General features: G+C 37.6%; 1 protein-coding gene across 13 annotated transcripts in view; it reads left to right on the top strand.

Annotated features, from left to right (window-relative positions):
- THADA (THADA armadillo repeat containing) overlaps positions 1–25,108 on the top strand; it is a 323,626-nt gene that overhangs the window by 43,973 nt on the left and 254,545 nt on the right. For 8 of the 13 annotated variants that reach the window (XR_012379840.1, XM_073897790.1, XM_073897791.1 and 5 more), the window contains exons 20-22: positions 621–782; positions 2,174–2,331; positions 11,422–11,531. Coding sequence is in view for 11 of the 13 variants with exons in the window: in XM_073897790.1 (XP_073753891.1) it covers positions 621–782; positions 2,174–2,331; positions 11,422–11,531 (430 nt within the window). In the remaining 2 variants the exon portion in view is untranslated. Of the gene's footprint in view, positions 1–620; positions 783–2,173; positions 2,332–11,421; positions 11,532–11,680; positions 11,750–25,108 lie in introns of all 13 variants that reach the window. The other 5 variants (XM_025868918.2, XM_025868921.2, XM_025868922.2 and 2 more) reach the window with 3 other exon arrangements.

Consider the following 25,108-nt stretch of genomic DNA (forward strand, 5'->3'; position numbering starts at 1 on the left):
TGGTGGTTTCTTACCTCTTAAAACCAAATTGCCTGAAGTTTAGTGCTCTTTTTTCACATGATTGAGCACCATATTTGAGATTCTTAGACAACACTAAGAAAAGCAATGTAAAAGAAAGAAAGAAAAGCAGTGTAAATGAGATGATGGTCTTTGTCTTGTGGAGAGTTTCTGTTGTGTTGTTTTGTCCTGTCTTCAACCAATTTAAAATTTTGGCCACATTTTAAAAGCACACTCAAGTGTCATGAAGACCTTAATAAGTAATTTTCACATTATCTACCCCATGAGTCCCTTCTAATAGAGCTGATTATCAAGTGTTAAAAATTATAAAATTCGGGGCACCTGGGTGGCTCAGTCAGTTAAGCATAGGACTCTTGATTTTGGATCATGTCATGATCTCAGGGTCCTGAGATCAAGCCCTGCGTGGGGCTCCCTGCTGAGCATGGAGCCTGCTTAAGAGTCTCTCTCTCCCTGTCCCTCTGCTCCTTCCCCCTCCCACCCCTGCTTGGCGAGCTCTCTCTCTCCAAAAAAAAAAAAATTACAAAATTGAGGGCAAATACTCCCAAGGGAAATCGCATGGGCTGTAGGACTGTGATTTATGCACTCCCTTCTCTCTCCCTCAGAGTCAGCAAGCCGCTTACAGACGATTCTGAGTGAGATTCAACCACGAGATACTAATGATTACTTCACTCAAGCCAAAATACTCAAAGAACGTGATAGCTTTGATTTGGAGGACTTGAATGCCAGTGTGCCAAATATTGGTGCTTCAGCAGAGATCAAAGGTAGCATGTATAAAATCAACATTGTAGTATTGTAATTGGTGTTTCAGTGACATAATGTACAAAATGTTTTTTATATAGTAAATCAGGCTGCAGATGTTTGCAGAACATTTCTAGAAAATAAAGTCTTTGAGCTTATCAGTGATTTATTTTGGGGAATGTGTAAATGGTGCACCCCAGTGCAGTATGTAAGGTGCTACAACAGAAAGCTTTGAGTGCTAACACCTGTCTTGGCAGCCAGGTGGTGCTCCTTGGTCAACTTGGGTTTGGGCCACAGTCGGCTTCTAGTGATGTGGTTCACTGTCTGTAGTGAGAGTCGTTACAGTCAAGCAGCCTTTTAAGAGAAATCAGCCTTATTACTCAGTGAAGTGTGAGCTGCTCGGGTGTATCAAGCCTCCAGAAGTTGTGTTCTTACTGCTTGTTTTCTCATTAGTTGTTATTTTATCATTTTCTGTAATTCTATAAAAAGTCATCAGCAGTAATCTTAGTAACTTATTATGTATTCTACATTCTCCACTAGATGGAGATATTGTCTCATTAAAATTTCTGTGATTTTTTTAAATTACACAACATAACATCTAAGTATATGCTTATTGTAATAGTTTCAAGCAATACAGAGGTAAATTTGAATTAAAAACAACTTAAAGGCTTAATTAAAATTTCAATTCAGTGTTTACATTTTACCTTAAAAAAAAAAGAACAAAAAACGGAATTAAAGTTCTTAATTGACTCCCCGTCCCACTTCTTCTCTTCTGAGTGTATGTGCTTTTAGCTCTATTCTATATATTGATGTGTGTCTGCATTTACTCTTTTAGTTTAGTGGGCTTTTAAGAAACACAAGTGGGTTGCTTTGTTAACTTGCCTTTTAAATTATCTTGGATTTTTTTTTTAATGTTAATACTAAAATATTCTAAAAGCTAGAAAAAGAGAGTAAGCATAATTGGTGCTTATTGGCTGTGGAATTTAAATATATTTTGAAAGAGAATTTATATTTTCCTTTGATTTTAAAAGTTTTATCCTGCCCCTCTACTGATATAACAGCAATCTCACCAAGATGAATAATGAAATATATTTATTATAGTCATAATTTATGGAGGACTTTAGAGGCAGAAAGGGTTTGTTTCACTAATGTCTGAGAGTTAGACTTAGTTTTTGAAATGGTATTATGTTTTATTTTAAAATTTATTTTGAAAATAGTATATTAAAAAAATACTTAGCATGATTCTTACTTAGAGCACATGCTCAACAAATGTTACTTGTTTTATCATGAATAAATATAACAATTGGTTTGTTCAAGTGGATTGTTCTTGGGGAAATTATGAATAATCTTATTCTAAGAAACCTGGGATGTGAGTAATCAAGTGTCTAGTGTTGCAATAGATTTTTTTTTTTTTAAGGTAAAGAAAGAAAAACATGTGATGTCACTGCTCAGATGGTGCTGGTATGTTGTTGGCGAAGTATGAAGGAAGTTGCTTTACTTTTAGGCACACTGTGCCAGCTTCTTCCCATGCAGTCCCTGCCAGAATCTTCCAATGGCTTACTGACAGTGGAGCAGGTAAGGGAGCTGTTTATTCCACCTGGTATAATTTCTGGTCATGTGACTCAACTCAAACAAACATGAGTTTTGAATTTTTCTTGAATAAAATCCTACAGATGTCAACTGAAGGAAATTCACGGTAGTATAGAAATTAGACCTTGCACTACATTTCAAAACTATGGCACTTTTAGAAATAGTTTTATTTTTCTAAGTTATAAATAACTGTAGATTTTACCTTCTAACTTCAATATTGTCATTTTAATGTTTATTTTTCCACTTTCCACTTAAACTGTACATTTAAATGAAATTGTTTAGTAAAACTCCACAAACCGGGGCACCTGGGTGGCTCAGTCATTAAGCGTCTGCCTTCCGTTCAGGTCATGATCCCACGATCCTGGGATCGAGCCCCACATCAGGAGCCCGCTTCTCCCTCTCCCACTCCCCCTGCTTGTGTTCCCTCTCGCTGTGTCTCTATCAAATAAATAAATAAAATCTTTAATAATAAAAAAAAACTCCACAAACCTCTTAAATTTTGTGAAGGAAAAAAAGTAATATATTGGTTGATTATGGATCTCTTGTTTCCCACTACATTGATAATAAAGTGTAGTCCCTTTGGTTTTTTGGCTGACTTTTATTTTAAGACCACAAAGTCCATTCGCCATCTGGGACTGTTCAAGTGACTTGAGTGCAGTGTTTACAAGAAATTAGCTTACCACAAGCATTTCATTTGGAAATATTTTAGATTTATTAGATTTCTGTTTTTAATTGATTCCCTCTTCCTTTCCATATGGTTTCAACAAATCTCTTTCCCACCATTTTCCAGCAAAGATCTATAACACATACTTTCATTTTTAACCTTTTTCAAATAAAGATAATTTTTCCCCAAGGGTGTTACAACATTTAAGAACAAAACAAATATTGTAGTACGCTAAATGCTGATTATTTCTATAATAACCATGTGACTAGTTCCATGGAAATAATGCTAATATTTTTATTCTCACACTCTGTGGCCATGTGCTTGCATCTGGTTAACAGCTGGGCCTGTGATGTTGCAAGGCCCTGAGATGGAGACCAGCCGAGGGGAACAGTACACTGCCGGCATCATTGTGTTCCTTATTCTCTTCCAAATCAAATAGGCGTCAGTGTTCTAGAGTTACTTGCAGTCATTGCTGGTGACCAGCTGGAGTGCCAATGCCAACATCTTTGCTGAGGAACCCAGCTATGATTAATGATTACTTCACTGATGTTCACCGTCTTACTAAGAAGTAAACATGTGCTAGAGTCTCTTCACTGTTCAACTCCTCTTTTCAAGGACAAGTTAAAACATCTAGTTTTTGGGGATTTGTTGGATAGTGTTTAAAAAAAACAGGGAAACAGATTTTGCTTTTACTGTAGTTGAGAAAGACTTGAAAGCTTCCTGTGAAAACCATCTGGCCTTGACATCTTTTCCATAGCACCCAAATCTTTTGAATTTAATTTATGTGGGAGAACTATGTTGGAATTGAGAATTTATATAAAATAAAAGAGATGTTTGTAAAAAAAAAACCCCAAAACCCCCCAAAAAACAACAGCAACAATAACAGAGAGGCTCTTATAAAGCAAAGAACTCTTCTAATGACTGTTTTCTTGAATAAAAAATGAGTCTTGTTTTTCTGTAAAATATTAATTTCTATTCTAGTGAGATTCAGTCATTTTTCCATGTCGCTGTTCATGTGGTGGTATCACATTTTTGGTTTGAGAAGAAATTAACTACTGAATGAGTAATCAAGAATGTACGGGATAACGCTGTTCCAACCTTGAAACCCTGCCACTTGTGGAAGACTTTATTCTTGATCCTGGTGTCTTTAACTAGAAGAAATGCCTCAGTTTAGGAACATTTAGTCAATGAAAATCAAACTCATCAAGAAATTAGTGTTATTCATATTGCTAGAGGATTCCTACTTTTATTTATTTATTTATAAAGATTTTATTTATTTGACAGAGAGAGACACAGCAAGAGAGGGAACACAAGCAGGGGGTGTGGAAGAGGGAGAAGCAGGCTTCCTGCCGAGCAGGGAGGCCGATATGGGGCTTGATCCCAGGACCCTGGGATCGTGACCTGAGCCGAAGGCAAACGCTTAACGACCGAGCCACCCAGGCACCCCGAGGATTCCAACTTTTAAACAAAACTTTCCTCCATGAAATTCTTCTAAATTAAAAATACAAACATGTACTTAAAACTTTTGAGAGTTAAAAATATGTACATGATAGAGAAGAAGGTAATTTCCACTGGAGTGGCTGGGCCATGCCTGAGGTCCACCTTCCTTCCAAGGACACAGTCACCATTACAAAACAACATCTTTTGTGCACCTATCAGCAAAACTAAGAATTTAAGAGTCAGTACCTTAGGTGAGGGTGACCATAACAGACGTGCACGGACAGAGGCAGCAAAGTGATTTGTAGGCAGGAGTCATTCTCAAGAGTAATAATAACAATGCTCTGCTTTTTTTCTCAGTGGATGAAGGAGGCCGTTCTATACAACCTAAAATATTGACACTCAACCCAGTGTTTCTTTTACTCTCCATTTGCCCTTTACTCTTGAAAAAGCAGGATGATTCTAATTTAAAATTTGATGTCTCAAATGCAGACAACAGGGAGGATTTCTTTTGTAGCCCGGTGCCTTTAATCCCATCCTAGATTTTGGGCCATTTGTTGAAGGGGTGACCTCTGAAATCCTGCATACATGAGGGTGGTTTCTAACCAGCTGGCAGACTGTGAGATCATTTTGAAGATTACAGTTTGCTGCGGAATGAGAAGGACTGGTTCCCGTTTGTGACTGAGTATTCAGTGCTGTATTCACAGACTATTAGAGCTGGAAGGGTCACAGGGATGATAGGATCCAGCCCACTTGTACAAGGGCAAACTGAAGCCCTCAGGTGTTACCTGGTTTGCCCAAGATCACAAAGCTGGCTTGTGGCAGTTGCGGGAGAGGAACCCAGTTCTCCTTTCCAGCCTGCGTTCAGACACAGCACAGTGCTGCCTTTGTTCTGAACTGCTCATTTAACTTTTCTTTAAATTTAATCTTCCCTACTTCCCCTACCCAACCAGACTTTTACAAGCAACAGGACAGTAAGGCAACTTGCTACTGAGCTTTTTAGCAAATGATTCATTTCCCTAAATCACTTCTTGCAAAGCAGTGTGTCCTCCACGGCTTCAGCAAGAGGAAAATGTGTTCATTCAGAGGCAAGTCTGACTTTCCTCCTGCAAGGCAATCACCTAATGAAAGGTTCTTTCATAATGTCCCTGTACAAGAAGCAGAGATAAAACCAACTTTGAGGGATGTAAGTCGAGACCCTTAAAGAGTGGGCAGTACATGCAACCTTATCTCCCAACTTCCTAGCTGGTGTGTGTCTAGGTTTCAAGCTGGATGTTTTGCTGATGTAGAGCTTTTGCTTGATACATTTTGTTGGTCCTCTTTCCAAGGGTTATTGGATACCCAGTGCCTGCTTATTTTTTTTAAACAACTTCCTCTATCTGGAGTATCAATTCATATATTTATATATTTTCTCTAGTATTCCTAAAAAGAAGCTTTAGGGTAGATTTTTCCTACCTGCTTTCCCCTTCCTAGTAATTATCGCCACAGAAATCGCCTGAACAAGAATAATTACCAACAGTTAAATTACCTATTTTTAAAAATTCCTACTGTAGATGCTGTTGTAATTTTTAGGATGTACATGGCTAAATGGGTTTACACATTTTTCTCAGTGTCTTTTGTTACTGTGTTAGGTTTTCCGTAATGGACAAAAGGGGATGTATGTTTATTAGCATCTATAAGTCTTAAAGAAATTGCCTTTTGTATTTTGCCAGAGTTTATTTTTTAGAAATTATGAATAAGTATTCATTGAATTGTACTGAATGCAGGTTACCATTTTTGAGCTATGAAATGGAATTAAACATATCTTTTAGTCATCTGTTTATTGACTGCTGTACTACAAGGGTGCTGTGGGAACATAAAGAAATGTAATATGTGGTTCTCTGACCTTGAAGGGCTTAGAAATGTAATAAGGGATGCAAGACAAATTCATTTTAAAAAGTTAGACTAAAGGACACCAGTTAAAATGGCACATGATTAAGAATTTGCTAGAAAGCAAAGAATAAACTGCTGGTAAGAAGATGTCTAAATACCAGAAAACTATTTTTTTAAAAGATTTTATTTACTTGAGAGAGAGAGAGAGAGAGCGTGCGCGCGCATGCGCGCACAAGCACGAGTGGGAGGGGGGTGGAGAGGAAGAGGGAGAAGCAGACTCCCCACTGAGCAGGGAGCCCGATGATCCCAGGACCCTGGGATCATGACCTGAGCCGAAGGCAGATGCTTAACCGACTGAGCCCCCCAGGGCCCCTAAATACCAGAAAACTATTATTTTTGTTGTTATTATGTAAGGGAGCAATGTTTAGGCTTTGAAGAATCCCCACTGTTAGTAAGAAATCCCTATAGTAGAGAATGTACAGTTTAAAACATTAATTATCTTACTGTCATCTAAACTTTTATAAACTGTTCTATTTAACCAAAGTGAAATTAATGACATTCCTAAGGTTATACAAAGTAGCTGTGTCCTAAAGTCAAAATTAAAATTAAGGGATTAAGTCTCAATACTGATGATACAAAATAAAAACAAAAACAGACATTTACTGTTTGCTAGTCTGCCAGGTGCTCTGCTAAATGCTTGTATTTTTAATCTGACTTATTTCTCAGAATAATCCTATGAAGTAGGTTCTAGTTTTAGCCCCATTTCACAGGTGAAGGAACTGGCTTAATTAGCTTATATTAGTAAGGAGGCTGAGTAGGGTTCCTGAACTCAGCCCTCCTGGCTCCAGAGTATTATAGCTTAACCACCACATATGCTTTTGTAGAAACGTTCCACCAATACTTAAATCCTCTTGGGTTTATCTACTTTGAGTGGAATTAGCCTTGATTTTTCAGCTGTATTTCTATCGATAAAGGACAAATTTTTAAAAATGTATTTAAATTTGCCCTTTGTGGGTTTTAGGCTCTAGATGAGCATTTAGCTCCCCTAATTTGTCCACTGGTGAGTTATAGATGCCTAAAGACAGGGCATGTAGCTATTTTCTCCTATGGAAATTTATACCCTGTAAATCTAGAAAGCATGTTAATTGGCCTGTAGAAATGGGTTTTATGAAAATTTAGAACCAGGATCTGCTAAATTTAAAAAGATAGTGACTGGACTTTAATTTTAAGAATAAAAATCAGGGGCGCCTGGGTGGCTCAGTCGTTAAGCGTCTGCCTTCATCTCAGGTCATGATCCCGGGGTCCTGGGATTGAGCCCCGCATCAGGCTCCCTGCTCCGCAGGAAGCCTGCTTCTCCCTCTCGCACTCCCCCTGCTTGTGTTCCCTCTCCCACTATGTCTCTCTCTGTCAAATGAATAAATAAAAATCTTTAATTAAAAAAAAAGAAATCAGTGCCCCCTTTTTTTTACCTTTTTACCTTTATTCCCTTTTAAAAATCTTGAGATGTATGTTACTCATTAAGAAAATATTTTGTGAAGACATCATCCATGTTTTTGTGAACTTTAGATAGGACTTTAGTAGCATCTAATAAAAAGGCAATTGGTTCAGAGCTTTCAGAGGACTTTTGCATTTTAAAAATAAATTTAAAAATCCTATTTCTGGGGGCACCTGGGTGACTCAGTCAGTTGAGCCTTTGGCTTGGGTCGTGATCTCAGAGTCCTGGGATCGAGCCCAGCATTGAGCTCCCTGCCTCAGCAGGGAGTCTGCTTCTCCCTCTCCCTCTGCCCCCCCGCAGTCGTGCTTGCTCTCTCTGTCTCTCAAATAAAAAAAAAAAATCTTAAAAAAAAATGCTAGGGCGCCTGGGTGGCTCAGTCGGTTAAGCGACTGCCTTCGGCTCAGGTCATGATCTTGGAGTCCTGGGATCGAGTCCCACATCGGGCTCCCTGCTCGGCAGGGAGTCTGCTTTTCCCTCTGACCCTCTTCCCTCTCGTGCTCTCTATCTCTCATTCTCTCTCTCAAATAAATAAATAAAACCTTTAAAAAAATAAATAAAAAATAAAAAAATTCTATTTCTTGTTCTGACTGTTGTCGTTAATTTTCTAAGTTGTTTGGGTCAAATCTGTTTCTTGTAGCCTGATTATCCAATGGGAGGTGTCAGCATGGCCCTTTTCCCTGTCCAGCTGCCACACTGCCTTGCTGACTCCTCCTACCCTTGGTAATGGGGTCCATGTCCAACTTGCATCCCTGTCTTCCACTGTTTTCTAGTATGAAACCTTAAGGTCATTCAGCCAGGTCTGCTAATGTGTTCATTCATATAGAAAGATCCAGTAGTGTCTGGGAGGTAGCAGAGACTTAATAAATGCTCATTCCTTCTAGCCACCCAGCCTCTTCCCATATTTGTTACCCTCTTCCATTTTGGTCCACCCAAGTATATCCAGTTCAAGGTCTAAACATGAAGTTTCTTGTAATAATTTATTCTAGGGCAGAAGGATCTTTCATTTCTTGGAGCTGTTAGGCATCTGATGGGTACCATTCAGCATATTGGTTTTGTCTGAACTGAAAGCCTCTTGAGGACAGATGTCTTGTTTTGTTCCTCCCTGTCTACCCTAGCACTAAGCTGCTAAACATTTGGCTGGGTGCTTAAGAAATATTTACTGATTGTCAGACATTGTATACTCTCTTCAAAGGCAAAAATTCATAGTATTACCTAGGTGAGTTTGTTGGGAGATTATGTTCAGAATGAAATGAGGGAAAACTGTCTACTTCTCACTTGTATCCTTAGAACCTCATTCTGTTTCCTGAGGCCAGGATTACCTAAAATTGAGGTCCATACTTGAGAAGACCATGTACTGGTCACACTTCTGAGATCTTTAATTTTATGATATGCTTTTTGGTTTAGGTTCCTTTAAACAGGATAAAGGAAGCTGAACATCAAATCTTTGCTTAAGAACTAGATGGTGAACCATTTTAAGTTCACAGAGAAGCACTTTAACAGTTAACATTTGTGTTTTCCTGAAGTATGTTTTACTATCTGTAACATTTTAGAAAAAAAAATTAAGGAAGTTAGACCCCATCTTTATGACTTCCTGTTTTTATTTTCTGTGGCTTAAAATACCTATTCTTAGAAATCTTCTTTTATTTCTCTAATAATAGAAATGATAGCTGAATGAAGTTTCTTCTGGTCCCCATTTTGTAGGACTATTGAGTTTTAGATCTATCTTGGGGGTTAAATTCAGATTAAAGGCTTGATAATTCTGGTCAAAATATGCTCTGAAATTACAGTATTGAAGAGAAAATGATAAAGCTTACCGGATGGTGGTTTTGATAGCTAGTTGTATGTGGCTCTTAAAAAATATTAAAAATTAGGAGTGTCGTAAGATCTTTACCTGAAAACTTTAGCAGAAGAACATGATGCATCACTCTTGGGTTATTAAAGTGTTAGAATTTTAAAAATCCTATTATATACTGCTTTTCTGGTTCTTTGTTGTTTTATATCTGTTTCTTATTTCTCTAAATGTATCGCTTATTACCTCTCTATAATCCGATATATTTTGAGTATGGAGTACATCTTTACTTTTCCTCTATTTGGAAACCCAGAACTGAATTGGATTATAGATTATGGGCCTGTTCTGCACTTTCAGGTTTATTAACTTATTTTAATATACAATCTTTGAGGCAAGTACTATTGTTAGACCCAGTTTATAGATGAGGAGACTGAGACACTTGCTCACGGTCAAATGTTTACACCTTGTACTGTTTATTATCTCTCACGTGTGCAGGGCACTGACATAGTCACTGTGCTGAGATAGAAGGTGTTTTAGGTAAGCATATCTGAGCTGTCTTGGGATAGCTTGCCTTTCCACCGTACTGTGATCTGCTGGGGAGACTTGGATCAAGAGAGGCAATTAACAGCTTTGGTCCTGAGCTTTATACAAAATTTGGATTTTCTAAAGTCGATAACCACCACCAAATCTTCCTGGTATAAAAGTACAGTTAGCCCAGTTTACCAGTTAATTCGTACAAAACCTCATCAACAGCTAATTGTTAGTCTTGCCTTCTTTAAAATAAATTGTCATATTTGTTATTTGTCTAAACTTGCAGGCAGAAAGGCAATATGTAGGAAAGTGATCAGGTAGCGTTGTGGAAAACTCCATGGTTCTGACTCAGCATGAAGCCTGTCAATTTTCAATTTTCAGGACTCCCTTTGCACAAGTCTTGCATTGCCATTAATAATTGTTTATCTCTAAACGGTAATTATTGGAGTTATTGTCCAGTGGACTGGAGTTTCAGTTTGGGAAGGTGAAAAAGTTCTGTAGATGGGTGGTGCTGATGGTTACACAACAATATGAATAGACAGAGTACCATGGAACTGTATACATTAAAAACGGTAAATTTTAGGGGCTCCTGGGTGACTCAGTCGGTTAAGCGTCTGCCCTTGGCTCAGGTCATAATCTCAGGGTCCTGGGATCGAGTCCTATGTCAGACTCCCTGCTCAGCAGGGCGTCTGCTTCTCCTTCTCCCTCTGCCCCTCCCTGATTAGTGCTCTCTCTCTCAAATAAATAAATAAAATCTTTTTAAAAAATGGTAAATTTTATGTTATGTATATTTTAACCACAGTAGAAAAAAGATTTTTGAACCGAAAAAGCTAATTATTTCACCCAGGCTTAGGTGTGTAAGGCTTGTCACTTTGTGTGACTTGCTGTTGGTGTTGAGTGGTACGAGCTAACAGAACACAGCGAGGTTTGTGAAGCGGTGTAGGGAGGCAGTTCTAGTCTAGCAGTTACAGATGCCGACTGGAGCCAGACTGCCTGCGTTTATGTCCTGGCTCTACTACTGACTTGCTGTGTGACCCTCAATAAGTTACTTGGCCTTTCTGGGCCTCGTCCCTATTGAAAAGTAGAGATGATAATAGCACTTATTTCATGGAATTTACCGTGAGGATTAAATGTGATATAAAAACACTTAAAATACTACCTGTCACAAAGTCAGTGCTAAACGGATAAAGATCTAGTTCTGAGTTCTCAGTGATATTACTGACATAAATGTATCTGTAACTGTAAGTAAGCATAAATCACACATTTATTTTTTATTTTGTTTTAAAGGTAAAAGAAATAGGAGATTACTTTAAACAACACCTCTTACAGTCCAGGCACAGAGGAGCGTTTGAACTGGCTTACACTGGCTTTGTGAAACTTACTGAAATACTAAACAGGTAAACAAAACAAATATCCTTTTGTGTACATTTTTAAAAGACTAAATGCACAAACCATGCGCTCGAAGTAAAATTTACTTGTGTCTTTTGATGTTTAAAAGAATAAGACCTAATTGGCTTCAGACTCATGGAAGAAATTGTTTTCTTAGGTTTCGTTGTATGAGTTACTGCAGATGATTGAGTGACATGTCCAAACCAAGTTGTTCTCCCATTGAAAGGTGATTTGAAGCAAACTCAAAGATTTCGCTAAAAATAGCTTTGAAGTTACCATTTCTTTTCATTGAATGAAATGACTGTTTTGTCTGTTTGAAAATTACTTGGCATTTGGAATAAAATAAGCCTTCCAGGTTTTGGATTTGTGTATATTACAGAGAAACACTTAAGGATTTTGTGTTTTTCTTTATAATTTTATCTTATAGAAAAATTTTAAAGAACAGTAAATGACCACAAAGTATCAAAGATTTTTCCCCTTTACCTGGAAAAATACTTAGGTAGATTTCATATATTTAGCCAAATGTATTTTTTTGACATTATAGGTGCTGATAATTTCATTCATTCATATAATAGATTTCCTCCAAAGAGCTTGTAAGGAAACCTTAAATTACTTAATGACTAAGTGTTCATGGCAAGTGTTCTCTAAATAAAAGGTAGTATTTTCCAGGAAAACATTTCCATTGCCTGGAAACTTTTTGAAATGAAGCAAAGTTCTGCCAGTCTTGGAGCCTCAGCAAACATTTTATTTTGGGCTGGTAAGACATCTATTCCTTGAATATTTTTGAAACACTTTTTTCACACTCCTGGTAAAAACATTAATAGAACATTTTGCAGTTATGGGCTACACAGAATATCTTTAAATGATACATTATAAAATGTCCCTGACATTAAAATGCTGATCTTGAAAACATTTTATTATCTTTTCAAGTCTCTCTTTCCAGTGTAGACATGACTTAGGGATATTTTTTTCTCATAACACAACACACTTTACTCCCTTCAAATCAGTTATCAAATATATATTGAACACTAGTTGTGTGCTTAGTACTGTGTTTGGATTGGAGTTTATAGTACTTCTTTATAAGACAAGGGCCCTGTTCTTAAAGAGCTTATTGTTTAGTGTAGGAAATAAGCAGGGATGAAATTCAAAATATTTAACAGATGGTATGCCATGAGTACTGACTGGTCAGAACAGACACTGGCTGTAAGCGCTCAACATTGCTGTATGTATGGATGTGTGTTAGCTGAGTACCAGCCTGGAAAGTGAGACCAACACACTTAAGCAAGATAAACAATCCAATGTAATTGTCAGATTTTGGGTGAAATTTACAAATGCTGTAGGAATAACAGAGAGAAAGCAACAGAGATAGGCTGGTAGGACTTAATGGAGAGGAGGTGGTATTTATGCTAATGCATGAGCAAGGTTTAAGTAGATAGGAGAAAGAAGGAAACTTTGTGAGCAGATGTTCAGAGGCTAGAATCAGCATGGTATATTGTTAGGTAAGTAAATAAGTAATCCTTATTGTAGCGGTGGTGGTGGTGATGGTGGTGATGGTGGTGGTAGTGGTGATGGTGGTGGTGTTAGTAGGCAATACCAAACAACTGGACAGATTGAGACCAAATTAAGGATATTTAGAAAGTAGGTTTGCTGTAGTGGGGATGGAGAAAGCCATTGAACATTTTTGATCTGAGATAAATGATAGGATGCATTGTAGAACAGAGAAATAGCAGTGAACTTTGACATAGCCTCTTAGTTCTGTTTATATTCACTCCATTTATTGGCAGTGAGATTATACAAAAGTTAATCTCCTTAACTCTTATCTCGTCATCCCTAAAGTAAGGAAAAGAATATTTGCCCTATTGACAGATCTCTGGCTGATATTGTATAGATCAAGTTTGCATTATAAAACTTTCTACAAATGGAAAACATCAGTGAGACTGGTATTGATTGTAGTGTTGGTATGCAAAAGAGGTTTTCCGGTTGGAACTATTAGGTTAGATAGATTGTAATGGCAGATTACAGTGAGGAGGGCCTGGAACCAGTTATAATGATCTAGATCTAAGGTGATGAGAGCTTCTTCCTCTGTGATGATGGCCCTGGGAATGGAGGGAAAGAAGTGACATGTCAGTTAACATTCAGCCCCACAGAGTAACAACTCCACTTGCAACGTATTGAATGCTTAGAAGGAAGCTCTGTATTTTATTATATTTACATAATATATTTATATAATATATTTCATGATTTTATGTGTCAAGATTTAGGGCAAGGCTCAGCTGGGTGATTCTTCTCAGTGTATTTACTAAGTACAATTGGTGGCATTGAGCTGACAGATGAACTGGTCGAGAGGATCCAGGAGGCTTTATTCGTATTATGGCAACTTAGTGGAATAGCTGGAAGATTGGGCCAGGTTGGGACTACATGTTGTCTCTTTGCATGGCAATCTTAAGGTAGTTGACATTCATGTATGGCAGCTGGCTTCCTCCAGAAAGAGTTCTGAGAGAACCAGGCAGGAGCTTCATGGTCTTTTCTTTTCCTTTCCTTCCTTCCTTCCTTCCTTCCTCATGGTCTTTTCTGACCTAGCTTCCGAAGTCTCATAGCATTGCTTGAGTTATAGGCTAGTCCAGATTCAAGGAGAGAGGAGTTAGACTCCATTATGTGTTGGATGGTGAAGTGGTAAGATCATGCTGTAGAAATACATGTGGGATGGGAGATACTGTGTTGGCCATCTTTGAAAAATGGGATCTGCCACATGAACCAACTGAATGTGAGTGATGGAGGGCACCAGGGAGTCCACAGTTGTTCCTGTGGTTTAATTCTTGGTGAACAGAACAATGGGATTAATGTTAACAGAGGCAGGGAAACTGAAAGTTTGATAAAGGTGAATAATTTGTTTTGTATGTGTTGTGTCTGAGATGATGATGGTATATACTGGTGGAAATATATAAGTCAGAACTTGGAGAGAGAGGATTAAGTTTGGGAGATATAACAGAAACAGAGATGTAGGTTTAGGAGTTGTCATCATAACCATTGTAGTTAGTAGGATTGCAGTCTTCAGGGGATAGCATAAAAGGCGAAAAGAACAGAGGACCAAGGACAGAGGCTTTTGAACAGCTGTAGTGGGTGGTTGAACGGTACAGTTGAAGACATTCAAGTAAATGAAACAGGGAGACTAGGCAAGCCCCAGTGTCTGGTATCTCAGCCACTCCTAATCTGCTTTAAAAATCTTATGATTGTAACTGTTGGCTTTTAACCAACCTGTTATGAGTTCTCAACTGTTGCTTCCAAACCAAGTGGTTCTTGGTCCCTTTGGAGACATTTCAGATCTGCTGAACAGAATGTTTTGCAGAGAACATCTTTACAATGTGTGTGGCTTCCTTTTGTTTGGTTTTTATTTTTAAAAGAAAATGTGTTTCTTTTGGATCCTTTGGAAAGCTTGTTATAAGCTCTTAAGTTATGAAAAAGTTATTTTTCATACAACTTTTAAAAAGTTTGCAGAAAGAAATCTGGGCTTTCATGAAACTCCACTGAAATGGAGGCCAACTGCTGGCCACCTCTTGAACTACAGCTGTGTTAGGGAAGGAAGCACTTAAAGAGATTAATGGATAAATAACTGAAGAGTTAAACATGAGCCACATTGTTTGAATTGGTTTTTAATAAGATTATTCAAAATGTCTTCAAATGTAAACTGACTTCGCTATTAAACAATCACCTAAGAATAAATAGGAACGGGAGATGCTATTCTTTTTTTCTGGGAATTTTTTGGTGAAAGTGACACTTGCACACGTACACACACACATAAATAGTATGTTGAATTAATTTTCTAAAATATGATTTTCTTATATGGTGCTTTCTGTTTAGAATTTGATGAAACATGCATATACTCTCTTCAAAAAACATAAGTACGTGCCTAAGCATTTGATTGGAGTGGTTAGGTGCATGCGAATCATTACTCTAAACTCAAGTTTCTGATGAAATTTACATTTGCTTGTTTACCCTTTATAACCTTAGTATTTTAAGTTGTTCTTTCAGTGAAAATGAACAGAATCTTAAAGTCGGGTGTTAGGCCAGGGACTCTAGCTTTCATTTGTACAACCATAAATTAATCTTAACTATAAGGGGACTAAATTGTTGACTACAATTCTAAATGTAGAAGGGACATTCATGAATCCTTAATATTGTCTTATTCTGCATATATTTGAATTGTTCTGCTTATTGAGATATAGCTTAACCTACAACTATTTATTGCAATAATTACAGGCATTTTCAATTATTGGCCTGAAAAAAAATGAACAACTGACATTTAGCAGTTTTTGTCATAAAATGCTAGTGCTAACTCATGGACCAACAATGATAGGTAGACAGAAGTAATATAAATATGTATTTAAAATTTCATCAGTTAATTACAGCTACTACAATTTAAATTCAATAGAAGACTTCTTATGAACAATTGAATTATAATAATGAAAAAATAATTTCCTCTACTCTACTGGAGAATGAAAGACCAAGTCTCTAAAGAATATGCGATTGAGCAAGAAATAAGTGTAGAATGTAATGTATGAGATTTGGGGAAAAAAGTCATTCAAGTGTTAATAAGATAAAATACAATCTTGTCTAAACCTTTATTCACATCTGCTTTGGCAAATGTGTCTAAATAAGACACTTTTTTATTTCTGAGTGTCCTATGAATTTTATTTAAAACATTAATAATTAAATAAGGAATAACTAAGTGATAATCCACTCTGGGAAGCCATATTTTTTCTTTATATAAAGAGGAAATCCTTTCAATTTCCCAGTTCTGTAGCAGATTGAAAGGATTTGTCGAAAATTAGGATGTTTTAATATTTAAATTCTAAATCTTGGTGTCTTTGGTTTTTGGCCCCTGAATTTTTATTTTTAAGCCCACTCCATAGTTGAGTCAGGTATTACCTTCTTTATGGAACTTCGAATACTTGTTTTTAAAGTTCTCATAGTAATCATAGTAATACTGAGTCATTTAGACGTAATAACAGAGGACTCTTGTTCTCAGTGAGTAACCTCTATCTCAGCTCTGTTAGTAAAGTCCCAAAGTTTTCAATATTAATTTTTTTCCTTGATCACAGGGAATGGTTATATTAAATATTAAGAGAACCGACAATCTAATCTGCCCTTCTAACCACTTTTTTAAATCCACTGTATCTTGCCCTTTCCCTATGGCCTTCTTATTGGTAATTCAATTTAGATTTGGTCATTGTTCTTACTGCCTGTGCCTGCAGCTCAGGCTTCAAAATAGCCCCCTGATGTTTAAGCCGGCAGTAAACTTCAACAATATTTGATGGTGATGAGGGAGGTTAAGATGACTTCTGTTGATATGTAGCTTTCTCACTGGATCTCATTTGGGCAAATCATTTTTCAGGCTTAAAATTTCTCCATGCTTCAGGGTTATGTTACCTTTTTAAAATGTGCATGCACATGCACACAGTCTTCATGCACATCTGTCACTGTTTAGTTTAATTGAAATAATAAACATGAACCTTGAAATAATAAACATAATACTTGACCAGAGAATGAATGGAGTGGAGGCTGTAGCTTATGAAATAGTTGGAGATTGGGAAAATCTCTAAGTTAGGAAAAATAACCATACTGAAAGAGTTTGAGGAAATGAAGATAACATTTCTCAATTAACAATAATAATAAAACTAATCAGAACTCAACAAAAAATGGCTCTGGGTTACCATACTTAGGTGGATGGATGAAGCCATTGGAAAGCCACTTTGTAGTCAGGGAACCTGATTTACTGGCACAGAATAGTCTAATGACCAATTAGTTGGGTATACAGCATATGTAATTTGATTTCAGTCTGCGGGTTTTTTGCTTATCTTAGAATACTTATCCACTATGAGTGAGATAGCTTTGTGGATAGAAAATGGACTAATCTGCTTATGGAACAGTAATTTGCTCAAGACAACACAATGGCCTAAACAGCAGTGATGGTCTGCCCTGTTTATTTCTGTTACTTTTAGTAGAGGTTCAGGCCATAGCATTTAACATAGGACAAACAAAAGCCAAAAAACATCCCCCAGCCATGTCAGCTTTTTTTTTTTTTTTTTGACACTGTTGAGCAGGAGAATCAGAATGGTCTGATTCCTCCCACTCCACACCCTCAACCACCACCTCCCTCAGTGTTTAGAGGCAAGGATACCGAGTTATGAATTAGAGCTGAGTTCCATCTACCGGCCTTACGGACAAGAGGAAAGCCATTTAACCTCTCTAGGAGGAAGTGAGAGGGTTCAGCTTTCTCAGGCCTCTTTCAGCTCTGAGCGTCCTACTCATTGTATACTGCTGCTTTTTTGTTTCTGATTAGGAAAATCTGGGGATTGGGTGCATGAAAGATAGAGGGAAGCTGGATCATTTTTAGTAAACTTCCTTTAGAACTGATAAACCATCTCTTAGGAGTATTTTGTGGATTATTAACTTTCAGTGAGAGTTTCTTATGAAGAACCTTGAATCCCTTGTCAGAAAGTTATAATTTGTATGATGTACTCAAGAGGCTAAAGACACTGTGTATTTTGTATTAAGTTGACATGGGAGTGATATAAAACAAACAATCCTTCAGACAAGGAGGAGGTCTGCTCTTTTAGTGGAAAGGCCCTTGCTAGCAAAACCAGGATTGGAATTCCCCACAGCCGTGTTTGGTGATTGCACAGAGTTGGCACTGAAAACCAAGAACTGCTTCACTCAGGAACCTTTCCCTTTTCCTTGCTGACCTCTGGATGGTGTGATGAGGAACCAAAACAAACAACCAGAGTTGTTGCATTGTTCTTGGGAGCCTTGCATGGTTCCATTTTTACCTCTCAGTTCCTTCATTATCATAAGGACTAGCAACTCAGGAGTTTTGAAATCACTTCCTTATAAAGTAATCTTTCCTTGCTGGGGAGTAGACAGAAGGTTCATTGACTAGTCAAAACTCTGGATTAGGCTATTGTGTTTTTATAGGCACAATGCTTCACCATTGAGAAGCCTTACAGTTCCAGCCCTCGTTTTCTACACCCGTTGTTTGTTGTGTTTTGTTTTTTCCAATTATCTGCCTAACTGAAGGCACAGCTAATGTGCAGCTCCTGGCACCCACACCAATTGTCCCTGTTTAATCATTCAATAAAAGACTTCTTGAACATCTTCTGTGGGCCAGATGCTGTGTTAGAAACTCTGTTTGACCATTGAGAGTATGATATGATAGGCCAGAGAGTTGCTGTGAACCTAGAGAAAATTACTAGGATCTGAATTTGAAACATTTAACTCTGTAGAACTAAGAGGGGCATGTGAGGACCTGAACAAAGGACGAAGGCCATGATGGGCTCAGTGTTTTGGGGGACATTCTTATCAGGAGCTTTGGGTACTTATGTAATTTAGGGTCTTTACTTTCTTTATTTGGAACAGCAACCCAGGTAATAATGTCTCATTGAATTTCAAAGCAATTTTGTAATTATTTTATTTTCGCTCTTAAGCACTAAGAAATCAAGTGCTTGGTCCATAGCCACACAACTAGTTAGTAACCGAACTGGCACTAGAATCCAATGTTTTTTGAGACTGCTTCAGAGATTAGCAGTTCAACAAAAGCTTATCCATTACCTGTTAATATAAGAAATTGTGATGGGTAGGCCTCCTAGAAAAAATACTGGTAAGACTTAGTTCTTGTTCTTAGAGGAACTTCGAGCCCAGCATTCTAATCTTTGGGATTAGAGAAGTAAACTAGATAATTTTCAAGGCAGAAATGAAAGGACCAAGAAAACATTCCACTTACTGAGCTTTGCTGTCCCAGGTGATGGGAAGAAAAATTAATGCCACCTGCTGGCTCTAATGGTGTGGCACCTGTTGTCATTGGAAAGCACTTTCGTTCGTACTTTCTTTTCCAGTTACCATACCCCTCTTTGTCAAGCTGGTTTTTTAGAATGGCACTCTTAACAGAGTTGCTGAGTTATGGGTTGTTCATTTATTCAACAGGTATTTGTTGAGTCCCTGATTGGGTGCCAGGCCCTGTTACAAGGTGCTGGGAAGAGAGAAGTGGATAGGACAGAAAGCCTACCTGTATCATGGAGTTTATGTAACTCCATGTTTATAAAGGACATTTAGAGAATAATAAGAAACTATCAGATAGTAATATGTAATTTGATGTGATAAAGTTTGGTGGTGAGGAAAAATCTCTCTTTCCTTTATGCTAAAGTGAGCCACGGCTTGAAGGACAATCAGCAGCAGCTTTCTGGGAAGAGCTTTCCAAGCAGTAAGATGAAGTTGAAGGAGTTTGTCCGAATATGTAGGACTTCGAGAGTCCCAGGATAAGATTCTGGATTTTCTACTCCCTGGAGATATATATATATATATATTTTTTTTTTCTTTTCTGAGAGTCTCCAACTAAATGGATATAAAAATTAGTATGTATGGATCCCAGTAGGTAGCTTTAAGATCATCAACAAATAAGGTACATATGTGTGTGTTATGGAGTTGTATAGAAGAGGGCAGAGGAGCTAGATAGGACATCTGAGCAACTACATGAATGTGTAAAATAAATGGAGATAAAGTTTTTGTTCCCAGAAAGTGTACTATATCTCTCCACGCTCTTTTTTATTCTCCTCTTGACTCTTTTCTTTTTTTTTTTAAAGATTTTATTTATTCAGCAGAGAGAGACACAGCGAGAGGGAACACAAGCAGGGGGAGCGGGAGAGGGAGAAGCAGGCTCCCCGCCGAGCAGGGAGCCCAGTGCGGGGCTCGATCCCAGGACCCTGGGACCATGACCTGAGCCGAAGGCAGATGCTTAACCGACTGAACCACCCAGGCGCCCCACTCTTGACTCTTTTCTTACTGGTACTTGGAATCTTAGATCCATTTGCCCAGTATCATCAGTGGATGATTTTCGGCTAGTGCATGGAATATTTAAAGCATGTAGCTTGTGAAAGCAAAACCTTCTTTCTACACTGTGGGTAATTTTTCTCTTCTAAACCAAAACAGTATGCTGCACCATGGGGTAGGGGTGTAGCCCCCCCCGCCTCCGTCCCACTCCAGTTCAAAGTCAAATCTGACTTGTTTTTTATGTTGTAGGCAGCTAAAGTTTTGCTTGACAAAACTTTGAACTTGGGTGACTTGAGAAAACTGGAATTCCTCCTAACAGCATTAATATGATAGACGTTTAGAGATGATACTTAAATTATCAGATTATCTTTCTTCTACCTTCCCTCACTTTTGTTTGTTTGGTTCTTTGTTTTAATGTAACTAGGTACATGTTTTTCAGTTTCCTGTTTTCATCTGTATGAAGGAACCAAAGTCTTTGTTTTGGATATCAGACCAGTCCCAATTATTCCCCTCTGGTTGCTTGTGTGTCATTTACTCTGATGTGGGATGCACTGTTCTAGGGTTCTAAGTGTCCTGTTATCAATAGCCAGGCTCAGAGTGTTATTTTTCGAAATTATTGTTCATGGCTGTTTTCACTCAGATGTTGATGATGATGACTGATGATGTTGAGTTTGAGGAAACATGCATCATTGGCTTTGTATCAGGATTGGGGACAAATTCTGGTTTTGACCCCCAAAACAAATTCTTTTTTTTTTTTGCATTATTTAGAATTATTTAAATTATTAGCGAATGAAAAATAAGGAAGGTGAAATAAGGAACATGGTAGGGTAAAAGTTTATTAACAGTCAGTGAATAAATAGCTTTATTTTCATTGATACTCATTTTTCTCAAGCCAGTAACTTACTTAGTTGAATGAATTTTCATTTGGAGTTGCTCTTACACCTGGCAAAATGAAAGTCTGTGTTTATGGGAAAAGAAAATGATTTTCTTCCTTCTTGTGCCCTTAGTGATAACAGCTTGGTAAATAAATTATTATTTGGGAAATGAGGATATTGTCAAAGGCTTAACCTTTACTCAGTTGAGGTTACACATAGTTTCCTGGCCATTGAGTCTTGATAATTTTCTGGGAATTGTGTTTTGTGTATTGGATTTTAAATGTACTTTGCACTTAAAATGTGAAATTAGGGCACCTGGGTGACTCATTGGTTAAGCATCTGCCTTCAGCTCAGGTCATGATCCGGGGGTCCTGGGCTCAAGCCCCACATCAGGCTTCCTGCTCCGCGGGGAGCCTGCTTCTTCTTCTCCCTTTGCCTGCCGCTCTCCCTGCTTGTGCTTTTTCGCTCTCTGCCAAATAAATAAGTAAAGTAAAGTAAAATAAAATAAAATAAAATGTGAAATAAGTTGCTTTGTGTTTCCAGTGAAATAATTTCTTTAGGCCAGTGGTGAGTCATTCAGTTAATGTAGGAAAGTTTATTAACTTTCATAAATGTTCCTAATGTTCCCAGTTGGCCAAGGGAATTGGAATACTTCCAGAATGAGTGAGACACAGTTCACATCAAGTCAGTTACAAGTAGATAGTTATCCTCTGAGTGGTTTTTCTGTGGGATGTTTTAATTCTCCAGCTAGCCTTCCATCCATATCACTCAGTTTGTTTAAAAGCTACTCTAACCCCTACCCTGATGGTATTTGTTCAGGGATTGAAATCAATCTAAAGGATAACCTGAATAAAATGTTTAGGAAGGTGAATTTCTTAAAACCAATATACTCTGGTAATACATTCCCAAGCCACAGGAACATGCTTTCTGAATTATGTGTATTTTGGAATTTTTATTCTATTCTCCCTTTCCTAGGGCACAGCCTAGTGCCAAGCAAACTACTAGATACTTAATATATCTTTTTTCCAAATGAATGAATGAAATGCACTGAAGCAAAGAATAGAGAGTTGATAGTATATCTGTCATGAGCAGATTGGGCCAAATGTGAAACAGAATCTAGGACAAGCACTTTTAAGTAATGCCTTTTTATTAAGCAAAAGCTTTGGAGCCAGTCTGCATTTTAATTCTCCCTCTGTCACTCACAAGCTTTATAATATTGGGGAAATTATTTAATTTCCCTTTTTTTAAACTTGATTTTAAAAAGTTATCATTAAAGATTTGAACATATTGGTAAGTCTAGTGAACACTATAATCAACAGTTATATTGCTGGAGTAGGACTTTTCCAGGTGGAGAGAAGGTCAGGTTCCAAAGTCTGGAGAGGCATGGACTTAGGGTATTTAAGGAAGAGCTGGTAAACCATTTGTGACCAGAGTGGAATAAGGAAAGGAGTTGTAGAAGATAAGATCAGAGAGGTAATGAGGACTAGATACTATAAGATGTAGTAAAGACTTTGGCTTTTATTCTGAGTAAAACAGGAAGCCACTGGAGGGTTTGTGAAAAGAGGAGTATTATGATCTGGCCTTTTAAAAGGATTACTTTAGGGGCACCTGGGTGATTCAGTCTGTTAAGCGGTTAAGCGTCTGCCTTTGGCTCAGGTCTTGATCCTGGGATTGAGCCCCACATCGGGCTCCCTGCTCAGTGGGGAGCCTGCTTCTCCTTCTCTCTGCTGCTCCTGCTCTCTCTCTCTCTGTCAAATAAATAGATAAAATCTTTAAAAAAAAAAAAAAAGGATTACTTTGCTGTGTTGAAAGTAGATTATAATAGTAAAAGCAGACAGACCAGTTAGGAGGTTACAATATTATTGTAATTCAGGAAAGAGATGATGATGGCTTGAAGAGTGGGGGAGTTAGTAAACAGTGATCTGAATCTGGATGTAATTTGAAGGTAGAACAGACAGGATATATTGACTGATTGGATTTGGTATTTGAGAGAAAGTATAATTCAAAAATTTTTGGCCTAAGATTTATCTGTCATATGCTATGATGGGAGAAGACTGGGCAGAGTAGATTTTTAGAGGAAGGCCATCAGTTTAGTCTGGGGTATGTTGAGTTTGAGGTGTCTAATAGACAGCACATTGAGACTGTGGTCTGGGTCTACTTAACTTTGCAAAAGCATGTTCTTTAGAATTTATTTTTGTGAGGATCTCTGGGAGGCCGACTTATTGTTTGTCTCAAATTGTCTTTATCTTACCTCCACTTTTGAATGTAGTTTAACTGGGTATAGAATTCTGGTTAATAGTTATTTTCTTTCAGTGCTTTGAAGATACGATGTCTTTTATTATTGCCAGTGAGAAACTTATCTTTGGTATGAATGGTTTACTTTGTAAGGTATCCTATTTTTTCTTTCATCTCCTATGTCTTCTAAGGTTTTCTCTTAATCACAATTTCATTGTGATATGTCTAGGTATGGATTTATTTACTTGGAGTGGATACTTGGAATATACTTTGAATCTGAGGCCTTGTGACTTTGTTCAATTCTGGAAATTTTCTAGATATTTCTTTGACGTTTTTCTCCTAGACATTTTATTCCTGCTTTCTGTAACTCCTCTTAGATTATATTGGTTTCTCTCAAGTTATCGTATGTATGTATGTACACACATACACACACATATACATGTGTGCACATATATATTTTGTATTTTTGTCTTCTTTCTCTGTATTGTTTTGGGTATGTTTCCCAAAAAGCTCTGTCTGAGATGCTAATTCCCTAGAATTCATCTTATCTGTTACTTTTTTTTAATTTTGAAAGTACATTTTTATTTCCAGTGTTTCCAATATCTTTCTTTTCTTTTTTTTTTTTTTAGAGATTTTATTTATTTAGAGAGATAGAGCATGCACGTGCAAATGTGAGCTGGGGGAGGGGCAGAGGGAGAGGGAGAGAGAATCTCAAGCAGACTCTGCACTGAGCCTGACTCCAGGCTCCATCTCACGACCTTGAGATCATTACCTGAGCTGAAATCAAGAGTCAGATGCTTAACCAACCGAGCCACCCAGGCCCCCCCAACCCTGTTTTTCATAATTTCTTTCTCTTTTTAAATAGAAGTTATTTCTTATCTCTTGAGTATTGTAAACAGTTATTTTAAGGTCTTTGTCAGACTGCTCCATAAAATTAAGTTTCATATGGAGTGACTTTATGTTCAAATTATTGCTTTTTAAGATAGTTTTTCTTAATATAAAACATCTCTGTGTTTTGAATTTTGATTTGCTGAGTATATGATTAGGAGTCTTTTTGGTTTCTATTTATTCTCCTCTGGCTCATTCCCTCTATCAGAGAAACTAGATTAGATAGTGGCATTTTGGGTCCCAAAGTAAAACTGGGGATATTACAGATCTGGTCACCAACCTAGTAGTCAGCCTGGTTTGCGGCCTCCCTGGGCACATGACTTTTCCTACTGCTGCTGCTCTGGGAGTAGCCCTTTTCCAACTTCCTTTCATGGGAGAGGAAGCCCCTGAAATTTCCCATTTCCTGGGAGTGAGGTAAGTTACCCTTCAGGAACTGACTTCCTGGACATCATTGCTGCTTCTAGAGCTGTAACCCAGCAGATACCTGGTATCAGCATTCTTGTTTTACCCAGATAATTATCTTGTTTTTGAGCTCAGTTGGCTTTAGGGTTCTATTTACATAGTTTGGTTATTATTAATATGTGTTGGGGCATGGCTTGTCAAAATGTAAACCAACTATTCTATCTTCATCAGTTCAATTGAAACTCTTTAAAGCTTGCTTTTCTCATAATAATAGATAATTTTTTTATGTTTTTAAGATTTTATTTCTTTAAGTAATCTCTGTATCCAAAGTGGGGCTCAAACTTACAACCCAAAGATCAAGAGTC

This window comes from Callorhinus ursinus, unplaced genomic scaffold (assembly GCF_003265705.2).
Source record: "Callorhinus ursinus isolate GAN/ISIS: 27379988/994484 unplaced genomic scaffold, GSC_fseal_2.0 scaffold10, whole genome shotgun sequence".
NCBI lineage: Eukaryota > Metazoa > Chordata > Mammalia > Carnivora > Otariidae > Callorhinus > Callorhinus ursinus.